This window comes from Bombina bombina, chromosome 6, assembly GCF_027579735.1.
Source record: "Bombina bombina isolate aBomBom1 chromosome 6, aBomBom1.pri, whole genome shotgun sequence".
Lineage (NCBI taxonomy): Eukaryota > Metazoa > Chordata > Amphibia > Anura > Bombinatoridae > Bombina > Bombina bombina.
This window is the reverse complement of record NC_069504.1, coordinates 364,040,684-364,066,929: the sequence shown is the minus strand read 5'-3', so window position 1 is coordinate 364,066,929 and position 26,246 is coordinate 364,040,684. Positions and strand designations below refer to the sequence as shown.

Here is a 26,246-nt window from a genome sequence, read left to right as displayed (position 1 = left end):
ATCTTTCTGTGAAATAAAACAGAAAGAGCGGACATTTGTCGTTTCAAGGAACTTGCAGACAAACCCTTATCCAAACCATCCTGAAGGAACTGAAAATTCTAGGAATTCTAAAAGAATGCCAGGAGAATTTATGAGAAGAACACCATGAAATGTAAGTCTTCCAAACTCTATAATAAATCTTTCTAGAGACAGATTTACGAGCTTGTAAAATAGTATTAATCACTGAGTCAGAGAAACCTCTATGACTTAGAACTAAGCGTTCAATTTCCATACCTTCAAATTTAATGATTTGAGATCCTGATGGAAAAACAGACCTTGAGATAGTAGGTCCGGCCGTAACGGAAGTGGCCAAGGCGGGCAACTGGACATCCGAACCAGATCCGCATACCAAAACCTGTGTGGCCATGCTGGAGCCACCAGCAACACAAAAGACTGTTCCATGATGATTTTGGAGATCACTCTTGGAAGGAGAACTAGAGGCGGGAAGATGTAAGCAGGTTGATAACACCAAGGAAGTGTCAGCGCATGCACTGCTTCCGCCTGAACATCCCTGGACCTGGACAGGTATCTGGAAAGTTACTTGTTTAGATGACAGGCCATGAGATCTATCTCTGGAAGCCTCCACATCTGAACAATCTGAGAAAACATATCTGGATGGAGAGACCACTCCCCTAGATGTAAAGTCTGGCGGCTGAGATAATCCGCCTCCCAATTGTCTACACCTGGGATATGCGCCGCAGAGATTAGACAGGAGCTGGATTCCGCCCAGGCAAGTAACTGAGATACTTCTTTCATAGCTTGGGGACTGTGAGTCCCACCCTGATGATTGATATAAGCAACAGTTGTGATATTGTCTGTCTGAAAACAAATGAAGGGTTCTCTCTTTAGCAGAGGCCAGAATTTTAGAGCCCTGAGAATTGCACGGAGTTCTAAAATATTTATTGGTAATCTCGCCTCTTGAGATTTCCAAACCCCTTGTGCTGTCAGAGATCCCCAAACAACACCCCAACCTGAAAGACTCGCATCTGTTGTGATCACAGTCCAGGTTGGGCAAACAAAAGAAGCCCCTTGAACCAAACGATGGTGATCTATCCACCATGTCAGAGAGTGTCGTACATTGGGATTCAAGGATATTAATTGTGATATCTTTGTATAATCCCTGCCCCATTGATTCAGCATACAAAGCTGTAGAGGTCTCATGTGAAAACGAGCAAAGGGGATTGCGTCCAATGCTGCAGTCATGAGACCTAAAACTTCCATGCACATAGCCACTGAAGGGAACGACTGAGACTGAAGGAGCTGGCATGCTGCGACCAATTTTAAACGTCTCTTGTCTGTTAGAGACAGAGTCATGGACACTGAATCTATCTGAAAGCCTAAAAAGGTGACCCTTGTCTGAGGAATCGAGAAACTTTTTGGTAAATTGATCCTCCAACCATGTTTCCGAAGAAACAACACTAGTTGATTTGTGTGAGATTCTGCAGTATGGAAAGACTGAGCTAGTACCAAGATATCGTCCAAATAAGGAAACACTGCAATACCCTGTTCTCTGATTACAGATAGTAGGGCACCCAGAACCTTTGAAAAGATTCTTGGAGCTGTTGCTAGGCCAAATGGAAGAGCAACAAATTGGTAATGCTTGTCTAGAAAACAGAATCTCAGAAACTGAAAGTGTTCTGGATGAATCGGAATATGAAGGTATGCATCCTGCAAGTCTATTGTGGACATATAATGTCCTAGCTGAACAAAAGGCAGAATAGTCCTTATAGTCACCATCTTGAAAGTTGGTACTCTTACATAATTCAAAAATTTTAGAACTGGTCTGAATAAATTTTCTTTCTTTGGTACAATGAATAGGTTTGAATAAAACCCCAAACCTTGTTCCTGAGGAGGAACTGGCATGATTACCCCTGAAGACTCCAGGTCTGAAACACACTTCAGAAAAGCCTGAGCTTTTACTGGATTTACAGGGATGCGTGAGAGAAAAAATCTTCTCACAGGAGGTCTTATTTTGAATCCTATTCAATACCCTTGAGAGACAATGCTCTGAATCCAATGATTTTGGACAGATTTTATCCAAAAATCCTTGAAAAACCTTAATCTGCCCCCTACCAGCTGAGCTGGCATGAGGGCCGCACCTTCATGCGGATTTAGGGGCTGACTTTGGTTTCCTAAATGGCTTGGATTTATTCCAATTTGAGGAAGGCTTCCGATTGGAAGCAGATTCCTTAGGGGAAGGATTGAGTTTTTGTTCCTTATTCTGACGAAAGGAACGAAAACTATTAGAAGCCTTAGATTTAACCTTAGGTTTTTTATCCTGAGGCAAAAAAAACTCCTTTTCCCCCAGTGATAGTTGAAATAATAGAATCCAACTGAGAACCAAATAAATTATTACCTTGGAAAGAAAGAGATAGTAATCTAGATTTAGATGTCATATCAGCATTTCAGGATTTAAGCCACAAAGCTCTTCTAGCTAAAACAGCTAAAGACATGGATCTAACATAAATTTTGATAATAGCAAAAATGGCATAAAAAATAAAATGATTAGCATGTTGCAGTAAGCGAACAACGCTAGATATGTCAGAATCCAATTCGTGTTGCGCTAAATTCTCCAACCAGAAAGTTGATGCAGCCGCAACATCAGCCAAAGAAATAGCAGGTCTGAGAAGATGACCTGAATATAAATAGGCATTCCTTAGATAAGATTCAAGCTTCCTATCTAAAGGATCCTTAAAGGAAGGGCTATCTTCCATAGGAATAGTGGTACGTTTAGAAAGAGTAGAAATAGCCCCATCAACTTTGGGGATTTTTTCCCAAAACTCTATAGATTTTGCTGGTAAAGGATACAATTTTTTAAACCTTGAAGAAGGAATAAAAGAAGTACCTGGCTTATTCCATTCCCTAGAAATCAAAATAGCCTCAGGAATGGGAAAAACCCCTGAGGAAAGCACAGGAGGTTTAAAAACAGAATTTAAACGTTTAAACGTTTATTAGACTGAACGTCAATAGGACTGGTTACCTCAATATCCAAAGTAATTAACACTTCTTTTAATAAAGAACGCATATACTCTATTTTAAATAAATAAGTAGATTTGTCAGTGTCAATGTCTGAGGAAGGATCTTCTGTTTCAGATAGATCCTCATCAGAAGAGGATGAATTATTATGTTGTTGGTCATTTGAAATTTCATCAGCTAAATGAGAAGTTTTAAAAGACCTTTTACGTTTATTAGAAAGTGGAAATGCAGACAAAGCCTTCATAATAGAATCAGAAACAAATTCTTTAAAATTTACAGGTATATCATGAACATTAGAAGTTGAAGGAGCTGCAACTGGCAATGTACTATTACTGATGGAAACACTATCTGCATGTAAAAGTTTATCATGACAACTAATACAAATGACATTCGGTGGAATAATTTCTACAATTTTACAACAAATGCACTTAGCTTTGGTAGAACCGATGTCAGGCAGCAATGTTCCAGGAGAAACTTCTGAGACAGGATCAGAATGGGACATCTTGCACAATGTAAAAGAAAAAACAACATATAAAGCAAAATTATCTATTTCCTTATATGACAGTTTCAGGAATGGGAAAAAATGCAATAGCATAGGCCTCTGAAAGCAAAAAGCAAGAGGCAAACAAACAAGGGGTATTGAAATAATGAAAAAAGTTTGGCGCCAAGTATGATGCACAACGTAACGTAAACTCTTTTTTGGCGCCAAAAATGACCGGAAATGACACACTTGCGTCACTAATGACGCCGCCGTGTGAAAGGCCTCGGCGTCACGTATGACGCCGGAAATGACGAAGTTGCGTCATAAACGTTTTTTTCACGCCAAGAATGACGCAATAAAGTTTAGCATTTGACGCACCGCAGGCCTAATACCCGCAATTGCAAGAAGTAGTCAATTGAAAAAAGACTAAACCCCAGGTAAGAAATAAATTTCTTAAAAATGTTTACATTCTCAAATATGAAACTGACAGTCTGCAGAAGGAAATACATGAACCTGACTCATGGTAAATATAAGTACAATACATATATTTAGAACTTTATATAAATGCATAAAGTGCCAAACCATAGCTGAGAGTGTCTTAAGTAATGAAAACATACTTACCAAAAGACACCCATCCACATATAGCAGATAGCCAAACCAGTACTAAAACAGTTATTAGTAGAGGTAATGGTAAATTGAGAGTATATCGTTGATCTGAAAAGGGAGGTAGGAGATGAATCTCTACGACCGATAACAGAGAACCTATGAAATAGACCCCCATTAGGGAAATCATCGTATTCAATAAATAATACTCCCTTCACGCCCCTCTGACATTCGCTGTACTCAGAGGAATCGGGCTTCAACAATGCTGAGAAGCGCATATCAACGTAGAAATCTTAGCACAAACTTACTTCACCACCTCCATAGGAGGTAAAGTTTGTAAAACTGAATTGTGGGTGTGGTGAGGGGTGTATTTATAGGCATTTTGAGGTTTGGGAAACTTTGCCCCTCATGGTAGGTAGGATTGTATATCGCATATGTCACTAGCTCATGGACTCTTGCCAATTACAGGAAAGAAATGTACTGCCGCCCCATAGATAAAGCACAGGCGGGAGCTGTGGACTCTTCCCGTCAGAAGAAAAGAAAATTATCAGGTAAGCATAATTTATGTTTTTCTTCTTAAACAGGAAGAGTCCACAATTGCATTCATTACTTTTGGGAAAACAATACCCAAGCTAGAGGACACTGAATGCAAACAAAGGGTGGGTACAAAAAATGTAGCTGCTTCGAAAGGCACCACAGCCTGAAATTACCCAACACCCTACAAAAAAAAATATAACGACAAGGGAAAAACCGGAGCCCGGGTAACAACTCATCACTTACACAACCTGCAAAGCCGTGCTAGAAACCACTCAGACTCAGACTCCAAGGAGTCAGCCCTGCGGCACTCAACTCCCACATTCCAAAACCGAAAAACCTCCATCAACCCCCGAGAGGGAGAGTAGAGGAACCCAGGAGATCCGAAGGACCATCCAAAACGGACTTAAATCAAAAACTGGTCAAACTCTCTACCTACCCCTGAAAGGGAGAATAGAGGCCTCATGAAATATCAAAAAGATCAATTAACTTAGAGCAACCCGAGGTCGCTGCAGGACCACTGTCCAGGGAACAAACTCCCTAGGAGGACAAGGACCAGAAGATAAGTCCATAGTCAGGAGAAAACATCACTATGATGACCGGAAAGCCACCCTCAATCCCTGACACAGCACCATACCAACTATGGTGTTCCAGAAAAACTGCGAGTTCCCCCTTGTAACCTAGACAAGACAAGATCCGTCAGGTTAAGCATAGAAAAGCAGAGACAGGAAACCGTCCCAGCAGCTTAAAAAGAGCTCTCCAAGAGGGCACAGAGCCACTTTTGGCAAACTCACGATGACCCTTCCACAGGCAACGAAGCCGTCTTAAGCCATCGTGGGACTCATCCCACTGAAAAGTGCTGAAAAATCTCGACAACAGCTCCCAACCAGAAAATCCCGGAACCCAAGTAGCGATCCATCCTGACAACAGCCGCCGCCAGTAGAGAGATAGGCACTAAGAGTCCTCCCCAAAAAAGGGGAGGACAGATTCATAAAAGTAAATTGTCCATGCTGCAAAGCAGACTGATCCCCGACCTTCTTTCCAGGATAACTGTCCCAGACCCAAGGCTAGTGGAAGACCTTTTACAGACAAAAGTCTCAGACCTTCGGAAGAAAAAAGGATGGATCTACGAGGCATCAAAGTCCCAGAGTAGAACTCTGACCGCATGCTACCCTGAACCATGACAGGAACGTTATGCTCAGGTCCCAGGACCCCTACACTGAAGCCTTCCATAAGAAGGAACACTCCTCAAGGGAAGAAACACTCTGACCCACAGCATTCCGATACCAGAAATCAATTCTGTGATACTGAGAACGCAAGAGAGGGGGGAAAAAAAACCTACAAGGCAAGAAAAATAAGGACCCACAAGCCCTTTACAGATACTGAGGTACCTCCAACAAAGAAGAACGCGTAAAAATCCCTTCCCCACCCTAGGTGAGAAGATTAAACAATGGAAAACACCCTACTAGAGGCCAACCCTCGGCCAATATTGTCAGCCCAGATGGATAACAACTGGAGCCTACTAGGAAGCATCAGATGTCCCAGCAGACAAGTAGGGAACCGTCCGAAAACCTCAAATTGAATTCTCAGGATGATATTAATATCTCATAAAAACCCTACGGTTAAGCAGAACCATCCATACCCTTTCCAGGCAAGAGACATGGTCCTAAGCCGGAGTCCTCGAAAAAATGGAACCGAACCGAAGATTTGAAGCCCCTGAGGAACCCATAAGCTGCCTCTTATGGTTAGGAGCGCACCCAGACAGAGTATGCCGCCATCTAAAGTCCTTAGATGTAAAGTACCTAGCAACATCCACAAACCCAAGAGTCTGAAAAGAACTCCCGACCAGTTTAGGAAAGGGCCACCAGTACCCTTAGATCACAAGGTAATCTATGTAGACAGGCCTGACGACCTGACCCCATGCTGAAAAGCTAAATGGTCAGTTTCCTGACCTCAGACAGGCGAACAGACTGTAACTGCCCCCAGACCTCCTAACCTCAAGCCTGAAGGGCTAGATCTGCAATATATTGACAGGTAGCACTCAAGAGTCAAAAAACCATGGCATGACAAGGGGCAGTTCTTATCTGGAGAAGACAACAGTCTCCAGAGATCCCTGCAGGATCGGTCTCCCGACATCCTTGAAATAGAATAACGGGAGTCTCCCAGCTTCTGGTGGAATGGCAGGGAGACCCTTGGACTCCACGCACTAGAGCAAATGAAACACTGAGACAAAGAAATAGTACATGTCCAATTTTCCATAACAAATGACCCAACCCAAGACGGGAGGGAAGAAAACATCGCCACCGTAAAAGGATATGCGACTAGGTTACAAAAGTAGTCATCCTGAGATACTGCAAGTGAAGATGCAAATCGTCCACTATTCAGAGACTAAACCTCCAGAAATCAATCACATCTTCAAACTTCCAAAGGAATGGAAACCCGCGGTTCCGAGTCCCCAGGGACCTAGAAACCACGATGACATCTGAAAAAGTCGGTCACGCATCTCAAGCAATATCGCCAGAAAAAACAACTTATATCGGAGCATACAACCTTCCTACCAGAAGCGTTGGATCTACACCCCAGGCCCAAAACTTTGTTGTAGTATCTGAGTCCGGAATCCATAAAACTAGGCCTTAAGAGTCGACTTTTTTTTTTTTTTTTTTTTAAAAGCCGACAGGCTAATCAGCACCACGAGGGTGACATGAATCCAAGAAACAGTAGCCAGCGCCCGACCAGTACCTGCATGGTACAAAAGCAACTCAGATCTGTCTAAGGTCCAAGAAAAATCGACCCGAAGGCTCGATAATATGAACTCGAAACATAACCTCGGACTTAACCAAAGTGCGCAACTTCCGAGGAAGTGCCCAATGCGACTACAAAATAGCAAGTATTGGTTCCAGAGAAAGAATGTTCTCATCGAAAGTTATATCAGCCATGAGCTTTATATAAATTAAATCAAATACATTCTATCCAGAACTAAATTAAAAGTAAGGCAGCACCCGCGGGTGAAAAAAAGGGTACGCTCAACCAGACCAGCCGATCAGAAGGCCCCCTTCACCCAAGATCAGAACTGGAACCGATACATAAAATAAAGAAAAAAATGGAGACAACAAGGAGATTGGCTTCATCCCCAACCATCTATCCAAGTTGCCATGCAGCATCTAAGGCCTCGAATCCCTCGGCCCACTAGGACTGGAATCCTCTAGCAACGTCAAAACATGTCTCAGTAGGACACGAGGACGTGCCAACCTATAGCGGAAGGCAAAATTATCCCTTGCTGGATCAACAAACGACTCCGGCCCCAAGGTTGGGGCCCCTGAAGTCTCAGGGGCCCCAGCTTCCCCAGGAGGCCAAACTAAAATCGGGCAATACCCCGCACATCGGGCCCTGGTTGACAGAACACGGACAGTATCTTAGAAAGATTTCACTTGTGAGATACAAATGCGCCAAGGCCGCAGATATAGCCATGCGGAACCATGCCGTAACCTCTGGAGGAAACAGACCACCTTCCAGAGAAGGAGTAAAGACCAAAGGGACACCTGCTTGCGTAGCAAAGGGAGTTTCTGGAACATGCGCCTCGCAGGACCTAGCATCCTCAGGGCGGATGGCTCAACGCACTCTGAGGATCCTGAATCAGGAGAAGAGAGAATTCTGGAACGGCAATCAGAACATAACTAATGGGCATGGATAACCCGGGCCATTTCATATTCATCACAAGACACATTCTCTGCATCAGAGACATCGGTGTCTAAGAAGTCAGAATCCTCCATCATGGGATTACAAAAAAGACAAACGGTAAATGACACCTTCTTTACACCCCCAATGGCTGGGGCACACACCACCTCCTGTGAACCAGACAACCCACAAGCAGACTCTGTCGCCACACGGTCAGCATACAGTAGTGAAAAAGCAACGTAACCGCACCCGGTCATGAGGTGCACTGTGCAAGTCATAAAATAGAGCGCAAATCCAAATATCGTGCCAAATGACGATAAGGCCGTTAATGTTCCAAAAAGCCATGAACCTAAAGTATTACTATACATCAGCAGATAGAAGCACATAACAAACATGATTAAAGTCCCCCCTGTTCAATAACCTCCCTTAAGGGATATTAACTCATGATTCCTTATTTTAAGATAAAAAGGAGTCCCACTGGGACCCTACCTTTACGTTAACATCATATTCACATAATGAAGTAAAATGAAACGATCTTACTGGAATCTACGTTGTGGAACAGGAACACAGCCCTTCAAGTGTGACAGATAGTAGCCTCGCTTCTGACATGGACTTGAGTGAACAAAGGCAGGCATCGAATGCCATCAACGCTGATTGCCAGGGAGCTTTAAATATGAGTCGGGATGGTTTCGCAGAAAAACTCTCTCTGCATCTCCGGACTCTAATCCATGCTCTCACTGAGAGGCTGACAGGACTTTAAAACTCCAGTGCCATTTTGAAGAGTACTACCCTCCATAAGAGACTTAACTTGAACTTCTGACACTTCTCTGCCAACCTCCTGTGACGAAAGGCAAAGAATGACTGGGGGATGAGGGAAGTGGGGGAGGTATTTGAAACTTTTGGCTGGGGTGTCTTTGCCTCCTCCTGGTGGCCAGGTTCTGAATTCCCAAAAGTAATGAATGCAGCTGTGGACTCTTTCTGTTTAAGAAGAAAAGGTGTTCTTGGGCTGAAAAAAAATAATTGTTATGCTAGTGTATGTGTCAGTTTTCACCAAAAGAGATGTAGCCGTTATGTTTATTTAAAAAATGTGTAGGGCGATGCAAGGTAAACATTCTTTATTTTTATAGGTCATTTTGTAAGCTGCTAGGTGCAAAACGCATCTGTGATATGCCAGGCAGTTTACCATTCAAAATGTATATATTGTCACTGGCAAGAGGGGATGAGCACTCAGTTTGTCTATCCAATTGCAACTACACATACATTGACCATTATGATGGCTATAATTTGAAGAGAGGTCCGTACCCAATATATTTTAAACCATAAAAGCCAACCCTCACTCATTCCCAGAGATCTCCCTTATGTTCCCAAACTATTTACAGTTTTACATCAAAAGACTTACCATCTGTTTAATTGGAAATACTTCAAATACCGAAATAACAACCTACTGGGTAACAAGACTTGCTATTACACAAAAGACATTGCGAATACGTAAGGGATATTATTTGTTTTCTGCAACAAACTTTCTCAAGTACATATTCAAATGTGTGAACATTGTTTTGAATAGGCTGTGCCTAATTTCTTAAAGATAAAGATTATCATTCAGTGTGGAGCCTCTTAGAAAGTACAATTTTGAGTACATTCAATCCGGGTTTTTTTTTTTTAGAAAGAGTTTAAAAACTACAGTATCTACTGTCAAGTCATTGAGTCATCAACATACTTTTTATATATATATCTTATCAGCAATTTATGGTGTAAGATTTATGTTGTTGTGTGAACCGCATTGAGTCTCTAATTTAACTGCTACATAGAACATTAAGTTCAGCCAGCATTTAGTTTAAAACCCATGAGTGGTTGGACACCCGTGTCATAGCCTATTAGTACAGTGGCTTTCATATCGTTTTAACGTAGAGGATTTATGGAGTGAATGATTTCGAGTGATTTTTTTTATAAGTATGTATTAATAAAACTTTTTATGAATAGCAAATACCTGCAGCAACTTGCATTTTTTAATTAGAATTTTTATTTTGAATTTGTATCACCAATAACCACCCTCAGAAATCAGGTTTAGTTGAAGGTATATTTTCATATTAACCATTCCTTTGCCAGATAGCCTTGGGCGCCACCTCCAACCTCTGTAAAAAAATCCCCCAATTTAATTGCACACGTTGTGAGAAGTGCAGTTAGGAGGGTGGCAATTCTGGTTTAGCTTATCCTCAGTCTACATATACCCTGTATCTAATTTTGTATTTACAGTTTTAAGCTCCCTTATTTATCTGCTTTTAGTACATTGTTCTCCCTTATTTTTTTTTTACAACATGTAAAATCTTCATTTCAGACATTTAATATCGCACTCTTGTACTCTTATTTAGTTAATGATTTGAAGTATCTGACAGTTTAATGTCTCCCACTGTGTCTGAAATGAGAAATAAAGTTCAAGGGTTTGAAGTTGCTGTATGTATTTAGCTAGACTGCATAAATGAAGATGATTTGTATAAGTTATTTTGTTGTACCAAACTGTAAAAAAAAAAAAAAAAAGAAGAAGCTGTAACTTATGTATAATTTGTTGATAGCCTAAGTGAAATTTGGCGATTCCTTGGCCTCCTAATATTCTTCTTCAAAAAAAAGTTGTCAAACATAATTTTAATATATACAATGCAGCAATTTCTGAACAAGCAACAATTACCATTGACAACATTGTAGCAATGGAAGTGCTGACAATTCCTTTAGTACAAGTGTTACTTTCAGACTGAGATAGAGGTTATCCTTATCAGCCAGTAAGCAATATGTTCTTAGTGATGAGCTATACAATATGCACCGATCTAAACATTTTTTTTTTCCAATGCAGCAAAATACTCATAAACAACCCCCCACCCCCACCCGCCCAGAGACCAAACTGTTGACAATTACACTTTTGAGATACTGGGTGTAGTTGACAACTACAGGTACCATCTAAATGTGAAGAGTAATAAGAAGGAAGAGAGAAGAAGAAAAATGATTTGTTCAGAGAAGACGGAGGATATAAACAAAAGTCTGGCTAAGCATGAGAGATGTAACCCTATGACATACTGATGGGGCAAATCACAAAAATCACAACTCAGCTTGTTGTTCTAAAATAAACATTTGCAATCTAATAAGCTCTTTTAAGCATCTATGAACATCATGGTATTTCAGTGCCATCTTACCTTTTCTGCCCATGCCCACAAACCAATAGCCAGAAAGGCAGCTCCCAGCAACTGTAAAAAAAACAGACAAGTGTAAGATAAGGCCAAGTGTTTTGTTTTGTCTGTGCTAAAATAGGGTACTTCAAAATATATTTCAGATCATGGGCTGATCAGTCTAGTGGGTGTTCCACCAGTACAGCTGATGGGGTTGTCTCTATAAGCCAGTGAGGAATAAATACCTAGACATGTAAGATGTTCTGCCATCTGGTAACGTATAATTCCCATTTAATGTCCTGTTAAAATATACCCAACATCTCCATTCAGACAACATTTAAATAAACATTACCTTTATTTCTCTCTTATTTATATAATTTATGGTACTTTAGTATATTGCATTGAGGGAGTTATGTTACAAATAATACTAAGGCTCTATAATCTATTCTTATTTATGCCAATCATTTATTAAAACCACTTCATAAAAATTACAGTTTACCTCAAGTTATGTTTATGCTGTGGGTGCCTGGAACTTTTTTATGTTTATAAATTTCACTATTATTTTTTTTCCATGTATGGCTATCCTTATGTTACATAATTCTTCACATGATGAATGATGTAACATTTTCTCCAACATTTACTGTTCCTTTAAATACCCTGGCTTCTGACAGGAATTCATAGAAACCTGAAAACGGAGATGAAAATTTTAATAGTAATCAAACTAAGACAAGATTATAAACTTTTAGAATTTTTTCTGCATCAATAATTGAAGCAATTGACACAAGGGCACATGACCTATGATTAACAAATCATTTTGTTTTGCCTTTTCACTTCCATAACACAAGGCCTTTTTAAATGAAAGGTGAGATGTGTACGTTGCTGTTAGGTGATCGCTATGACAAAAATTATCACCTCATAAAATTATTACAAAATCAGGGTGTGGGGTATCCCACCTGTTGTTCCTTACAATAAATATTGAAATATAAGGCCCCTTATGTCAACGCAGTAAGCAATGTCCCACCAGCAACCATATGACTGTCATAACCATGAAAAATGCTGCCAAGTATAACTCCAATTTTGGAAGTTCTGGTGACTCTACCAAACCTCTTGCTATAGAAATATACCATAAGACCACTCATTGAAAAAAAAAAAGGAGTTTCATGTCCTTACAGCAGTCAAGTAATCGTCATAGTAACAATGATCACCTGTCAGCAACCGCTAGCCTTACTCTGTTGTTGATGATGTTGTCAGGGCTCTTAGGTCTTTGATTCTCTGATCTTAATAAAAAATAAAAAAAAAATAAACACAAAACAGGTATCCAAATTTATGGGAGAGAAGAGTGAGTCTTAATAAATGTTCACAAAGTGTCATCTGTTTTTTTAAGAATGATTTTATGTTTGGTAGTTTTTTCTTGTTATTCATTTTCAATCATCATTAGGTTCCTTAATAAAGTCCCACGGGTTTCGATATCATTTGTATGCCGAGGACAACCAAATCTACCTCTCTGCACCAGACCTCTCTCCTTCCTTGTTAACCCGTGTCACTAACTGTCTTTCTCACATCTCTTCATGGATGTCCTCTCACTACCTTAAAGGAACATTCCAGAAAAAATTGGAATCCACATGGATACATTTCAGATTTGAATAGAAGCATTTTTGTAATATACATGTATTAGCAAAAATGCTCCTAATAAAAGCTATAGCCGTTTCAAATGTGTATTTGAGTATGCACCGTGCACCTTTAAATACAGCACTTGCTCAGAGAGCCTAAGGTGCTTGTACCATCTGGTAGTGACTGAATTTGTTAATTGCTGACATGATACAAGCCCCACTGGTGCTCTGAGCAGCTGCAGCACTTAAAACACTGGTGTACTGAGAATATCTAGTTATGCTTCACATGCACGTGCATAGAAAAATGTTAACACTCAAACAGTTATAACTTTTAATAGAAGCATTTTTGCAAATACACGTATATTGGAAATATGTTTCTATTCAAAGATGTAATTCATCTATGTGCAATTAAATTTTCACCGGAATGTCCCTTTAAGCTAAATCTCTCCAAAACTGAGCTCCTTATTTTCCCCTGCTTCTTCTAAAATCTCCACCCTCCTTCTCTCTATAACTGTCAACAAATCCATCATTACCCCCACCCCACATGCCCAATGTCTTGGGGTTACATTTGACTCAGATCTTTCTTTCACAGTCCTTGACTAAATCCTGCTGCTTCCACTTTAAAAAACATCTTTAAAATTAGACATTTCCTTACACAAGACACAACTAAGATTTTGATCCACTCTCTCATCCTTTCCTCCCTCGACTACTGCAACTCCGTCTTCTCTGATCTCCCTACCTGCCGCCTAGCTCCTTTACAATCCATAATGAATGCCTCTGCCAGGCTCATATTCCTTAAAACTCGCTCTTCATCTGCTGCACCTCTCTGCCAATCCCTATCAGTCCCCAATTACAGCACACACATAATCTGATTGTCTTTCTAAATTGCAAATAACTGACCTGCCAAAGCCACCTGATACCAGTGAACGACTGTGTTCTTTAGCTTGTGTACAACAAGCAGCTCTATCCTGTTGCACATGTTGCCACTGATATCATTGTGAATTTTATTTTTTATTGCCACTCATCAGCTGGGAGTAGGTTAAATCACTGCTTGGTAAAGAACATTGCTGGGGGAAATACAACAACAATTTAAATTATGGGGAGACGAAAAGTGAGTTTAAAATCCTCCATTAAATACAAAATGTAGAGAAAATAACTCATTGTGTAAACCATTTACAAGTCTAGACAAGTCAGAAGACTTGCTTTTCCCACAGAAACTCTCCGATTACACTGTTTCCAATGCAGCAAAGGATTCTGGGTAAGACATGCAAATGAGAGTCACAATGACTCACCTTTTTACTTTTAGCCTGCTTTCAAGACAGACTTCTCTTTACGCCATAGCATCGCTGCATTACACAGCTTTTACGCTTAGCTAGGGTTAGTACAGTGATTCAGAACCAATCCCAGGACAGCTGTTTCGTGGTTATTGCCACTCATCAGCTGGGAGTAGGTTGAATCACTGCTTGGTAAAGATCATTGCTGGGGGAAATACAACAACAATTTAAATTATGGGGAGGCGAAAAGTGAGTTTAAAATCCTCCACTAAATACAAAATGTAGAGAAAATAACTCATTGTGTAAACCATTTACAAGTCTAGACAAGTCAGAAGACTTTCTTTTCCCACAGAAACTCTCCAACTACACTGTTTCCAATGCAGCAAAGGATTCTGGGTAAGACATGCAAATGAGGTTCACAATGACTCACCTTTTTACTTTTAGCCTGCTTTTGAGTTTTGAGTTATTTTCTCTACATTTTGTATTTAGTGGAGGATTTTAAACTCACTTTTCGCCTCCCCATAATTTAAATTGTTGTTATATTTCCCCCAGCAATGATCATTACCAAGCAGTGATTCAACCTAGTCCCAGCTGATGAGTGGCAATAACCACGTAACAGCTATCCTGGGATTGGTTCTGAATCACTGTACTAACCCTAGCTAAGCATAAAAGCTGTGTAATGCGGAGATGCTATGGCATAAAGGGAAGTCTGTCTTAAAAAGCAGGCTAAAAGTAAAAAGGTGAGTCATTGTGAACCTCATTTGCATGTCTTACCCAGAATCCTTTGCTGCTTTGGAAACAGTGTAATCAGAGAGTTTCTGTGGGAAAAGCAAGTCTTCTGACTTGTCTAGACTTTTAAATGGTTTACACAATGAGTTATTCTCTCTCTCTCATACATCTATATCTATCTATCTATCTATATCTATATATGTCTATATCTATCTATCTCTATATATATATATATATATATATATATATATATATATATATATATATATATATATATATATATATATATATATATTTGTGCTCATAAGTTTACATACCCTGGCAGAATTTATGATTTCTTGGCTATTTTTTTCAGAGAAAATGAATGATAACACAAAAACTTTTCTTTCACTCATGGTTAGAGTTTGGTTAAAGCCAATTATTATCAATCAACTGTGTTTACTCTTTTTAAATCATGACAACAGAAACTACTCAAATGACACTGATCAAAAGTATACCCCAGTTCTTAACATCATGTATTGCCCCCTTTAACATCAATGACAGCTTTGGGTCTTTTGTGGTATTTGTGGATGAGGCTCTTTATCTTTTCAGATGTTCAAGCTTCCCATTCTTCCTGGCAAAAAGCCTCTAGTTCCTGTAAATTCTTAGGCTGTCTTGCATGAACTGCACGTTTGAGATCTCCCCAGAGTGGCTCAATGATATTGAGGTCAGGAGACTGAGATGGCCACTCCAGAACCTTCACTTTACATAGTAACATAGTAGATAAGGTTGAAAAAAAGACCAAAGTCCATCGAGTTCAACCTATACAAATCTAAAATACTTACAAAAAGCTCCAGTTAAGCTTAAATAACCCCACTAAAAGGTGACCCATTTAATACTAGCAAACATATCCATGAATTTTGTTTATATACAGAAATGTATCCAGACTATTTTTAAATGTATCTAGGGTATTGGCATACACTACCTCCTTTGGTAATGAGTTCCACAATTTTATTGCTCTTACAGTGAAAAAACGTTTCAGTTGCAGAAGATTAAATCTCCTTTCCTCCAACCTTAAATTGTGACCTCTTGTCAGAAACAATTTTCTTTGAATAAACAGAGCTTCTGCCATCTCTGTATATGGGCCTTGAATATATTTATATAAAGTAATTATGTCACATCTCAAGCGCCTTTCTTCTAAAGAAAACAGACCCAGTTCTCCTCATAGGTTATATTCTCCAATCCCCTTATTAGCTTTGTGGCCCTTCTCTGAACTTTTTCTAGTTCTGCAATATCTTTTTTTTACGATTGGTCCACAGAACTGCACTCCATACTCAAGGTGAGGTCTTACTAGGGCTTTATATAGTGACAAAATTATGCTTTCCTCCCTTGAATCAATGCCTCTTTTAATACATGCTAGTATCTTATTAGCCTTTGAAGCCGCTGCCCTGCATTGTGCACCCATCTTTAGCTTGTTATCTATTACTAAACCCAAATCCCTTTCCTCCTCTGTTTGGCTAAGTCTTGTCCCATTTAAAAAATAAGTTGCCTGCTTATTTTTACTTCCAAAATGTAGAACCTTGCATTTTCCCATATTAAATCTCATTTTCCATTTACTTGCTCATACTTCTAATTTTTGCAGATCCCTTTGTAATGAAAGTTCATCCTGCTCTGACCTAATGACCTTACTTAACTTAGTATCATCTGCAAAAATAGAGATGTCGCTATATAATCCTTGCTCCAAGTCATTTATAAAAATATTAAAAAGGACAGGGCCCAGTACTGATCCCTGGGGGACTCCACCGATTACCTTTGTCCAATATGAGTATGATCCATTTACTACTACTCCTTGCTCCCTATCTTTTATCCAGTTATTTATCCATGAGCTAACATTTTTAGCTATTCCCAGTCCCTTAATTTTGTCCATTAATCTCTCATGTTGCACTGTATCAAATGCCTTTGCAAAATCTAAATATATCACATCAACTGATTCCCCTTTATCTATATTTTTACTTACTTCCTTGTAGAATCTAATTAGATTAGTTTGACATGATCACTTTATTCTGCTGTAGCCAATGACAGGTCAACTTGGCCTTGTGTTTAGGATCATTGTCATGTTGGGATGTCCAAATACGTCCCAATGCGCAGCTTCCGGGCTGATGAATGCAAATTTTCCTCCAGTATTTTTTGATAACATACTGCATTCATCTTGCCATCAATTCTGACCAAATTTCCTGTGCCTTTGTAGCTCACACATCCCCAAAACATCAGTGATCCACCTCAGTATTTCACAGTAGGAATGGTGTACCATTGATCATAGGCCTTGTTGACTCCTCTCCAAATGTAGCGTTTATGGTTGTGGCCAAAAAGCTAAATTTTGGTCTCATCACTCCAAATGACTATGTGCCAGAAGGTTTGAGGCTAGTCTCTGTGCTATTTGGCGTACTGTAAGCAGGATACTTTGCAGCATTTAGGTAGTAATGGCTTTTTTTCTGGTGACTCGACAATGCAGCCCATCTATCTTCAAGTGCATCCTTATTGTTCATCTTGAAACAGCCACACCACATGTTTTCAGAGAGTCCTGTATTTCACCTGAAGTTATTTGTGAGGTTTTCTTTGCATCCCATTTTCCTGGCAGTTGTGGCTGAAATCATATTCTCTGAAAAATGGCCAAGAAATCATAAATTCTGCCAGGGTATGTAAACTTATGATGCAAGGGTGCAAGAAACATAGCTAGTTGGTGAGTGCTGGGTATTTCTATGTGTTGTATTATTATTTGTTTGTAATCCCCCTATGTTTCTTGCACCCATTCCGGACTGGGGTTAACTGCCTGTGACTCTGGTGACAGCACTGCTTTTTGGGAATGCTATTTAAGCACCCAGGGCTGGGATGTTGGATATGTACCCAGTCCGGTCTTGGAGTGCAGTCTCCTTCCGTGTCTTGTATTTCTCTGGGTGATTACAAATACCTGTGCACCCCTCCCTTGTTCCCAGTTTGTTTTGCTTTGTAAGCGCGCATTGTGTGGCTGTGTTAGGGACTCAGGCAGTGGAAAGGACCTTGACGAGGTGCCTGAGCTTTTCCCATTTGGCCAGATGCGGTAACTAACCTTTCCAGTTGTGTTTTTAAATCTTAGCTGTGAGCTAGCTGGTGAGTGCTGGGTATTTCTATGTGTTGTATTATTATTTGTTTGTAATCCCCCTATGTTTCTTGCACACATTCCGGACTGGGGTTAACTGCCTCTGACTCTGGTGACAGCACAGCTTTTTGGGAGTGCTATTTAAGCACCCAGGGCTGGGATGTTGCAGAGTCATTGGATATGTACCCGATCCGGTCTTGGAGTGCAGTCTCCTTCCGTGTCATATATATATATATATATATATATATATATATATATATATATATATATATATATATATATATATAAATACATACTATTGTAAAGTGTTTTGCTTTTGAGAAGAGAATACTTTCTGTACAGTGTCATCCATACAACTTTATTTGAAATGCTACATAAAACCTCTGAACAGAAATGTAAATTAGTAGCTTTTATATGAAAAAACAGTTGCTTACAAGTACAACCATAATAACAAAAAAAGTGACAATTTTACAAACTGTTAGCACTGATCTACTCTAAATTTAACTACAATTTAACTAAACATAAGAACTGGGTAATGAACTATATAGACCAAATAAGACTGAAAGGATTGCAGACCATGCTGGGTCTGGCACACATTTGTATTCACAAAATATTTGACACTTTAACACAGCTTTTGTCCACTTGCTGGAAAACTCTGGAGTAAAGGAAATACATTGTGCAAATGGATCACCAATGCTCAGCATAGAGTGGGTCTTGGGAAGCATTAGCCTGGGGGTTGGTTTAACGATCAGCCATGAAGGTAGTTTCACACTTGGGAAAGCAAAAAGCTTGGAAGTATTTCCCACAGAGATCCAGTGAGTTGTCAAGGAAACCACTGCCCTCCCATCCCTTCCAATCTGTAACCACGGAGACCCTCAGATCTCCTGCAAGAGGTGGGTGTAGCCTGAGGAACGTTAAACCCCCAATGATGGCGACTTCTTGGGACAAAGTATTAGAAAGCATGTGTTAGCAATCATAATCTGATGCTCTGTTTTGCAGCTGTTATGCTGACAATGCCCTGCCAATACTATAGCAATCGAGTAGTTCTTCAGCTACACAGATCTACTTCTCACTGTTACTGTAAACAATGAGACTGGGAAAAAAATGTTTTAATTAAAAATACAAGTACCAACCCAAAAAAATTATTACATATTATATATAAAATATCCATAATATTTTTCTTTTCTACTTGTGTGTGTCTCAATGGCAAGTGATGCAGGTGTAAAATTAATGTGAAAAATATATTTATTTATTTTTCTTCCATAAAACACAATGTATTAGGGTTGAAAAGGTACACAAAACCTGAAGTCAGGCTGTGCTTTTAAGAGTCATGGAAAGAAGGTTTATATAGAGAGAGATACATTATAACCTAGTTAAAAACAAAATAAAAAATGTAAGCATAGTAAGATTTTTTTTTCCTTGAGTATTGAATTCCTGCCCACGTTTCCAAAATACTTGCCACACATTTCTTAAAAGCCTCTATACTGCAGCTTAACATAATATTGATTAGGTACAAACACCAAGAAAAAAAAAACAGAATTTATGCTTACCTGATAAATTACTTTCTCTTGTGGTGTATCCAGTCCACGGATTCATCCTTTACTTGTGGGATATTCTCCTTCCTAACAGGAAGTGGCAAAGAGAGCACACAGCAGAGCTGTCCATATAGCTCCCCCGCTAGCTCCACCCCCCAGTCATTCGACCGGAGGTGAGGAAGAAAAAGGAGAAACCATAGGGTGCAGTGGTGACTGTAGTTTAAACAAAAAAATCTACCTGACTTAATAGCCAGGGCGGGCCGTGGACTGGATACACCACAAGAGAAAGTAATTTATCAGGTAAGCATAAATTCTGTTTTCTCTTGTAAGGTGTATCCAGTCCATGGATTCATCCTTTACTTGTGAGATACCAATACCAAAGCTTTAGGACAAGGATGAAGGGAGGGAACAAGACAGGTACCTTAAACGAAAGGCACCACTGCTTGTAAAACCTCTCTCCCAAAAATAGCCTCCGAAGAAGCAAAAGTATCGAATTTGGAAAATTTGGAAAAAGGTATGCAGCAAGACCAAGTCGCTGCCTTACAAATCTGTTCAACAGAAGCCTCATTTTTAAAAACTCATGTGGAAGCCACTGCTCTGGTAGAATGAGCAGTAATTGTTTAAGAAGGTTGCTGGCCAGCAGTCTCATAGGCCAGACGGATGATGCTTTTCAGCCAAAAGGAAAGAGAGGTAGCAGTCGCCTTCTGACCTCTCCTTTTACCAGAATAGATGACAAACAATAAAGTTGTTTGTCTGAAATCCTTAGTTGCTTGTAAATAGAACTTTAAAGCACGAACCACATCAAGATTGTGTAACAGACGTTCCTTCTTCGAAGAAGGATTAGGACACAGGGAAGGAACAACAATTTCCTGATTAATATTCTTATTAGACACAACCTTAGGAAGAAAACCGGGTTTGGTACGCAAAACTACCTTATCTGCGTGGAACACCAAGTAAGGTGAGTCACACTGCAAAGCAGATAACTCTGAAACTCTTCAAGAAGAAGAGATAGCTACCAAAAACAAAACTTTCCAAGATAAAAGTTTAATATCTATGGAATGTAAAGGTTCAAACGGAACCCCTTGCAGAACTGAAAGAACTAAATTCAGACTCCATGGCGGAGCCACAGGTCTATAAACAGGCTTGATTCTGACTAAAGCCAGACTAAACGCTTGAACATCTTGGTCTTGGACGTCTTGGTACCTCTGCTAGACGTTTGTGTAAAAGAATAGAAAAAGCAGATATCTGTCCTTTTAAAGGAACTAGCTGATAATCCTTTCTCCAATCCTTCTTGGAGAAAAGACAATATCCTGGGAATCCTAATCTTACTCCATGAGTAACCCTTGGATTCGCACCAACAAAGATATTTTCGCCAAATCTTATGGTAGATTTTCCTGATGACAGGCTTTCTGGCCTGAATCAGGGTATCGATAACCGACTCAGAGAAAACACGCTTAGATAGAATTAGGCGTTCAATCTCCAAGCAGTCAGACGCAGAGAAATTAGATTTGGATGCTTGAAAGGACCTTGTATTAGAAGGTCCTGCCTCATTGGTAGTGTCCATGGTGGGACAGATGACATGTCCACTAAGTCTGCATACCAGGTCCTGCGTGGCCACGCAGGCGCTATTAGAATCACTGACGCCCTCTCCTGCTTGATTCTGGCCACCAGACGAGGAAGGAGAGGAAATGGTGGAAACACATAGGTCAGATTGAAGGACCAAGGCGTTGCAAGAGCATCTATCAATGCCGCCTGGGGATCCCGGGACCTGGACCCATAAAGAGGAAGTTTGGTATTCTGACGGGACGCCATCAGATCCAATTCTGGAGTGCCCCATCGCTGAATCAGCTGGGCAAATACCTCCGGGTGGAGTTCCCACTCCCCCGGATGAAATGTCTGACGACTTAGAAAATCCGCTTCCCAGTTGTCTACTCCTGGGATGTGAATTGCTGAGAGGTGGCAAGAGTGATCCTCCGCCCACCTGATTATTTTGGTTACTTCCATCATTGCTAGGGGACTCCTTGTTCCCCCTTGATGGTTGATGTAAGCTACAGTCGTGATGTTGTCCGACTGAAATCTGATGAATTTTGCCGCAGCTAGCTGAGGCCATGCCTGAAGAGCGTTGAATATCGCCCTCAGTTCCAGAATGTTTATCGGGAGAAGAGCTTCTTCCCGAGACCATAAGCCCTGAGCTTTCAGGGAGTCCCAGACAGCACCCCAGCCCAACAGACTGGTCTGCGGAAACACATTCCCTGAGCCAGGTGATCCTGAGACAACCACCAGAGAAGAGAATCTCTGGTCCCCTGGTCCAACTGTATTTGAGGAGATAAATCTGCATAATCCCCATTCCACTGTTTGAGCATGCATAGTTGCAGTGGTCTGAGGTGTATCCGTGCAAAAGGGACTATGTCCATTGCCGCTACCGTTAATTCGACTGTCTCCATGCACTGAGCTACAGATGGCCGAGGAATGGAATGAAGAGCTCGGCAAGTAGTTAAGAGTTTTAACTTTCTGACCTCCGTCAGAAATATTTTCATTTCTACAGAGTCTATTAGTGTTCCTAGGAAGGGAACTCTTGTGAGGGGGGAGAGAGAACTCTTTTTGATGTTCACCTTCCACCCGTGAGACCTCAGAAAGGCCACTAAAATTTCCGTGTGAGACTTGGCTCTTTGGAAAGTTGATGCCTGAATTAAGATGTCGTCTAGATAAGGCGCCACTGCTATGCCCCGCGGCCTTAGCACCACCAGGAGGGACCCTAGCACCTTTGTGAAAATTCTGGGAGCAGTGGCCAACCCGAAAGGGAGAGCCACAAACTGATAATGCTTGTCCAGAAAAGCGAACCTGAGAAACTGGTGATGATCTTTGTGGATAGGAATGTGTAAATACGCATCATTTAGATCCACGGTAGTCATATATTGACCCTCCTGGATCATTGGTAAGATTGTCCGAATGGTCTCCATCTTGAATGATGGGACTCTGAGGAATTTGTTTAGAATTTTGAGATCCAGGATTGGTCTGAAAGTTCCTTCTTTTTTGGGAACCACAAACAGGTTTGAATAAAACCCCAGCCCTTGTTCCGCAATTGGAACTGGGTGGATCACTCCCATTGTATGTAGGTCTTCTACACAGCGTAAGAACGCCTCTTTCTTTGTCGTGTCTGTAGACAGACGAGAAATATGGAAGCTTCCCCTTGGAGGGGAGTCCTTGAATTCTAGAAGATATCCCTGGGATACAATCTCTAAGGCCCAGGGATCGTGTACGTCTCTTGCCCAGGCCTGAGCGAAGAGAGAGAGAGAGTCTGCCCCCTACTAGATCCGGTCCCGGATCGGGGGCTACCCCTTCATGCTGTCTTGGGAGCAGATGCAGGCTTCTTGGCCTGTTTACCCTTGTTAAAGCCCTGGTAAGGTTTCCAGGCTGCCCTGGGTTGTGAAGTGTTACCCTCTTGCTTTGCAGCAGGGGAGGATGAAGCGAGACCGCTACTGAAATTTCGAAAGGAACGAAAATTATTTTGTTTGTTCTTTGTCTTAAAGGATTTGTCCTGAGGGAGAGCATGGCCTTTTCCCCCAGTGATTTCTGAGATAATCTCTTTCAATTCAGGCCCGAAAAGGGTCTTTCCTTTGAAAGGGATGTTCAGCAGTTTGGATTTTGAAGACACATCGGCCGACCAAGACTTGAGCCATAGCACCCTGCGCGCCAGAATGGCAAAACCTGAATACTTTGCCGCTAACTTAGCTAATTGGAAAGCGGCATCTGTGATAAAAGAATTAGCCAGCTTAAGAGCCTTAATTCTGTCCATAATATCCTCATATGAGGTCTCCGTCTGGAGAACATCTTCCAGCGCCTCGAACCAGAAAGCAGCTGCAGTAGTTACAGGAACAATGCACGCTATAGGTTGGAGAAAACCTTGATGAACAAAAATTTTCTTAAGTAGACCCTCTAATTTTTTATCCATAGGGTCTTTAAAAGCACAACTGTCCTCAATTGGTATGGTTGTGCATTTAGCAAGTTAAGAAACAGCCCCTTCCACCTTAGGGACCGTCTGCCACGAGTCCCGCGTGGTGTCAGATATGGGGAACATTTTCTTAAAAACAGGAGGGGGAACAAACGGAATACCTGGTTTATCCCACTCCCTAGTTACTATATCCGCAATCCTCTTAGGGACCGGGAACACATCAGTGTAAACAGGAACTTCTAGGTACTTGTCCATTTTACACAATTTCTCTGGGACCACCAAAGGGTCACAGTCATCCAGAGTAACTAATACCTCCCTGAGTAATAAGCGGAAGTGTTCTAGTTTAAATTTAAATGCCAACGTATCTGAGTGCCTGAGGAGCAACCTTTCCCGAATCGGAAACTTCTCCCTCAGACAGCACATCCCTCGCCCCCATTTCAGAGTGTTGTGAGTGAATATCGGATACGGCTACTAAAGCGTCAGAATGCTCATAATCTGTTCTTAAAACAGAGCTATCACGCTTTGCAGGTAACACGGGCAGCTTAGATAAAAATACTGAGAGGGTATTATCCATAACTGCCGCCAAATCTTGTAACAAAAGAATTAGACGCGCTAGAGGTGCTAGGCATCGCTTGAGCGGGATTAACTGGTTGTGACACTTGGGGAGAGGTCAACGGGCTAACCTCATTACCTTCTATCTGAGAATCATCTTGGGCCACATTTTTAAGTGCAACAATATGGTCTTTAAAATGTATAGACATATCAGTACAGGTGGGACACATTTTGAGAGGGGGTTCCACCATGGCTTCTAAACACATTGAACAAGGATTTTCCTTGGTGACAGACATGTTTAACAGACTAATAGTAAGACAAACAGGCTTAGAAATCACATTAATCAAGCAAAAACACACTTTGCAAAAAAACGTTACTGTACCTTTAAGAGATAAAAAACATAATTTATGCTTACCTGATAAATTTATTTCTCTTGTGGTGTATCCAGTCCACGGATCATCCATTACTTGTGGGATATTCTCCTTCCCAACAGGAAGTTGCAAGAGGATCACCCACAGCAGAGCTGCTATATAGCTCCTCCCCTAACTGCCATATCCAGTCATTGAACCGAAACTAGCCGAGAAAGGAGAAACCATAGGGTGCAGTGGTGACTGTAGTTTAAAATTTAGACCTGCCTTAAAAGGACAGGGCGGGCCGTGGACTGGATACACCACAAGAGAAATAAATTTATCAGGTAAGCATAAATTATGTTTTCTCTTGTTAGGTGTATCCAGTCCACGGATCATCCATTACTTGTGGGATACCAATACCAAAGCTAAAGTACACGGATGAAGGGAGGGACAAGGCAGGTACTTAAACGGAAGGGACCACTGCCTGTAGAACCTTTCTCCCCAAAATAGCCTCCGAAGAAGCAAAAGTATCAAATTTGTAAAATTTTGAAAAGGTATGAAGCGAAGACCAAGTCGCCGCTTTGCAAATCTGTTCAACAGAAGCCTCATTTTTAAAGGCCCAGGTGGAAGCCACAGCTCTAGTAGAATGAGCTGTAATCCTTTCAGGGGGCTGCTGTCCGTATTACGCTCTGAAGCCAAAAAGAAAGAGAGGTTGCCGAAGCCTTTTGACCTCTCCTCTGTCCAGAGTAAACAACAAACAGGGAAGATGTTTGACCAAAATCTTTAGTCGCTTGTAAGTAAAAACTTTAAAGCACGGACTACGTCCAAATTATGTAAAAGACGTTCCTTCTTTGAAGAAGGATTAGGACACAATGATGGAACAACAATCTCTTGATTGATATTCTTGCTGGAAACTACCTTAGGTAAAAACCCAGGTTTTGTACGCAGAACTACTTTATCTGTATGGAAAATCAGATAAGGAGAATCACATTGTAAAGCTGATAACTCAGAGACTCTACGAGCCGAGGAAATAGCCATCAAAAACAGAACTTTAAGATAAAAGTTTGATATCAATGGAATGAAGGGGTTCAAACGGAACTCATTGAAGAACCTTAAGAACCAAGTTTAAGCTCCATGGAGGAACGACAGGTTTAAACACAGGCTTAATTCTAACCAAAGCCTGACAAAAAGCCTGGACGTCTGGAACCTCTGCCAGACGCTTGTGCAAAAGGATAGACAGAGCAGAAATCTGTCCCTTTAAAGAACTAGCTGATAATCCTTTATCCAAACCCTCTTGGAGAAAGGACAATATCCTAGGAATCCCAACCTTACTCCATGAGTAATTCTTGGATTCACCAATGAAGATATTTACGCCATATCTTATTGTAGATTTTCCTGGTTACAGGCTTTCGTGCCTGTATTAAGGTATCAATGACTGACTCGGAGAAGCCACGCCTTGATAAAATCAAGCGTTCAATCTCCAGGCAGTCAGTCTCAGAGAAATTAGATTTGGATAATTGAAAGGACCTTGTAGTAGAAGGTCTTGTCTCAGAGGCAGAGGCCAAGGTGGAAAGGATGACATGTCCACCAGGTCTGCATACCAGGTCCTGCGTGGCCACGCAGGCGCGATCAAGATCACCAATGCTCTCTCCTGTTTGATTTTGGC

General features: G+C 40.8%; 1 protein-coding gene across 1 annotated transcript in view; it reads right to left on the bottom strand.

Moving 5' to 3' along the window:
• TSPAN17 (tetraspanin 17) overlaps nucleotides 1-26,246 on the bottom strand; it is a 244,598-nt gene that overhangs the window by 140,205 nt on the left and 78,147 nt on the right. The window contains exon 2 of the mRNA XM_053717045.1: nucleotides 11,491-11,541. Within this exon, the coding sequence (XP_053573020.1) occupies nucleotides 11,491-11,541 (51 nt within the window). The remainder of the gene's footprint in view (nucleotides 1-11,490; nucleotides 11,542-26,246) is intronic.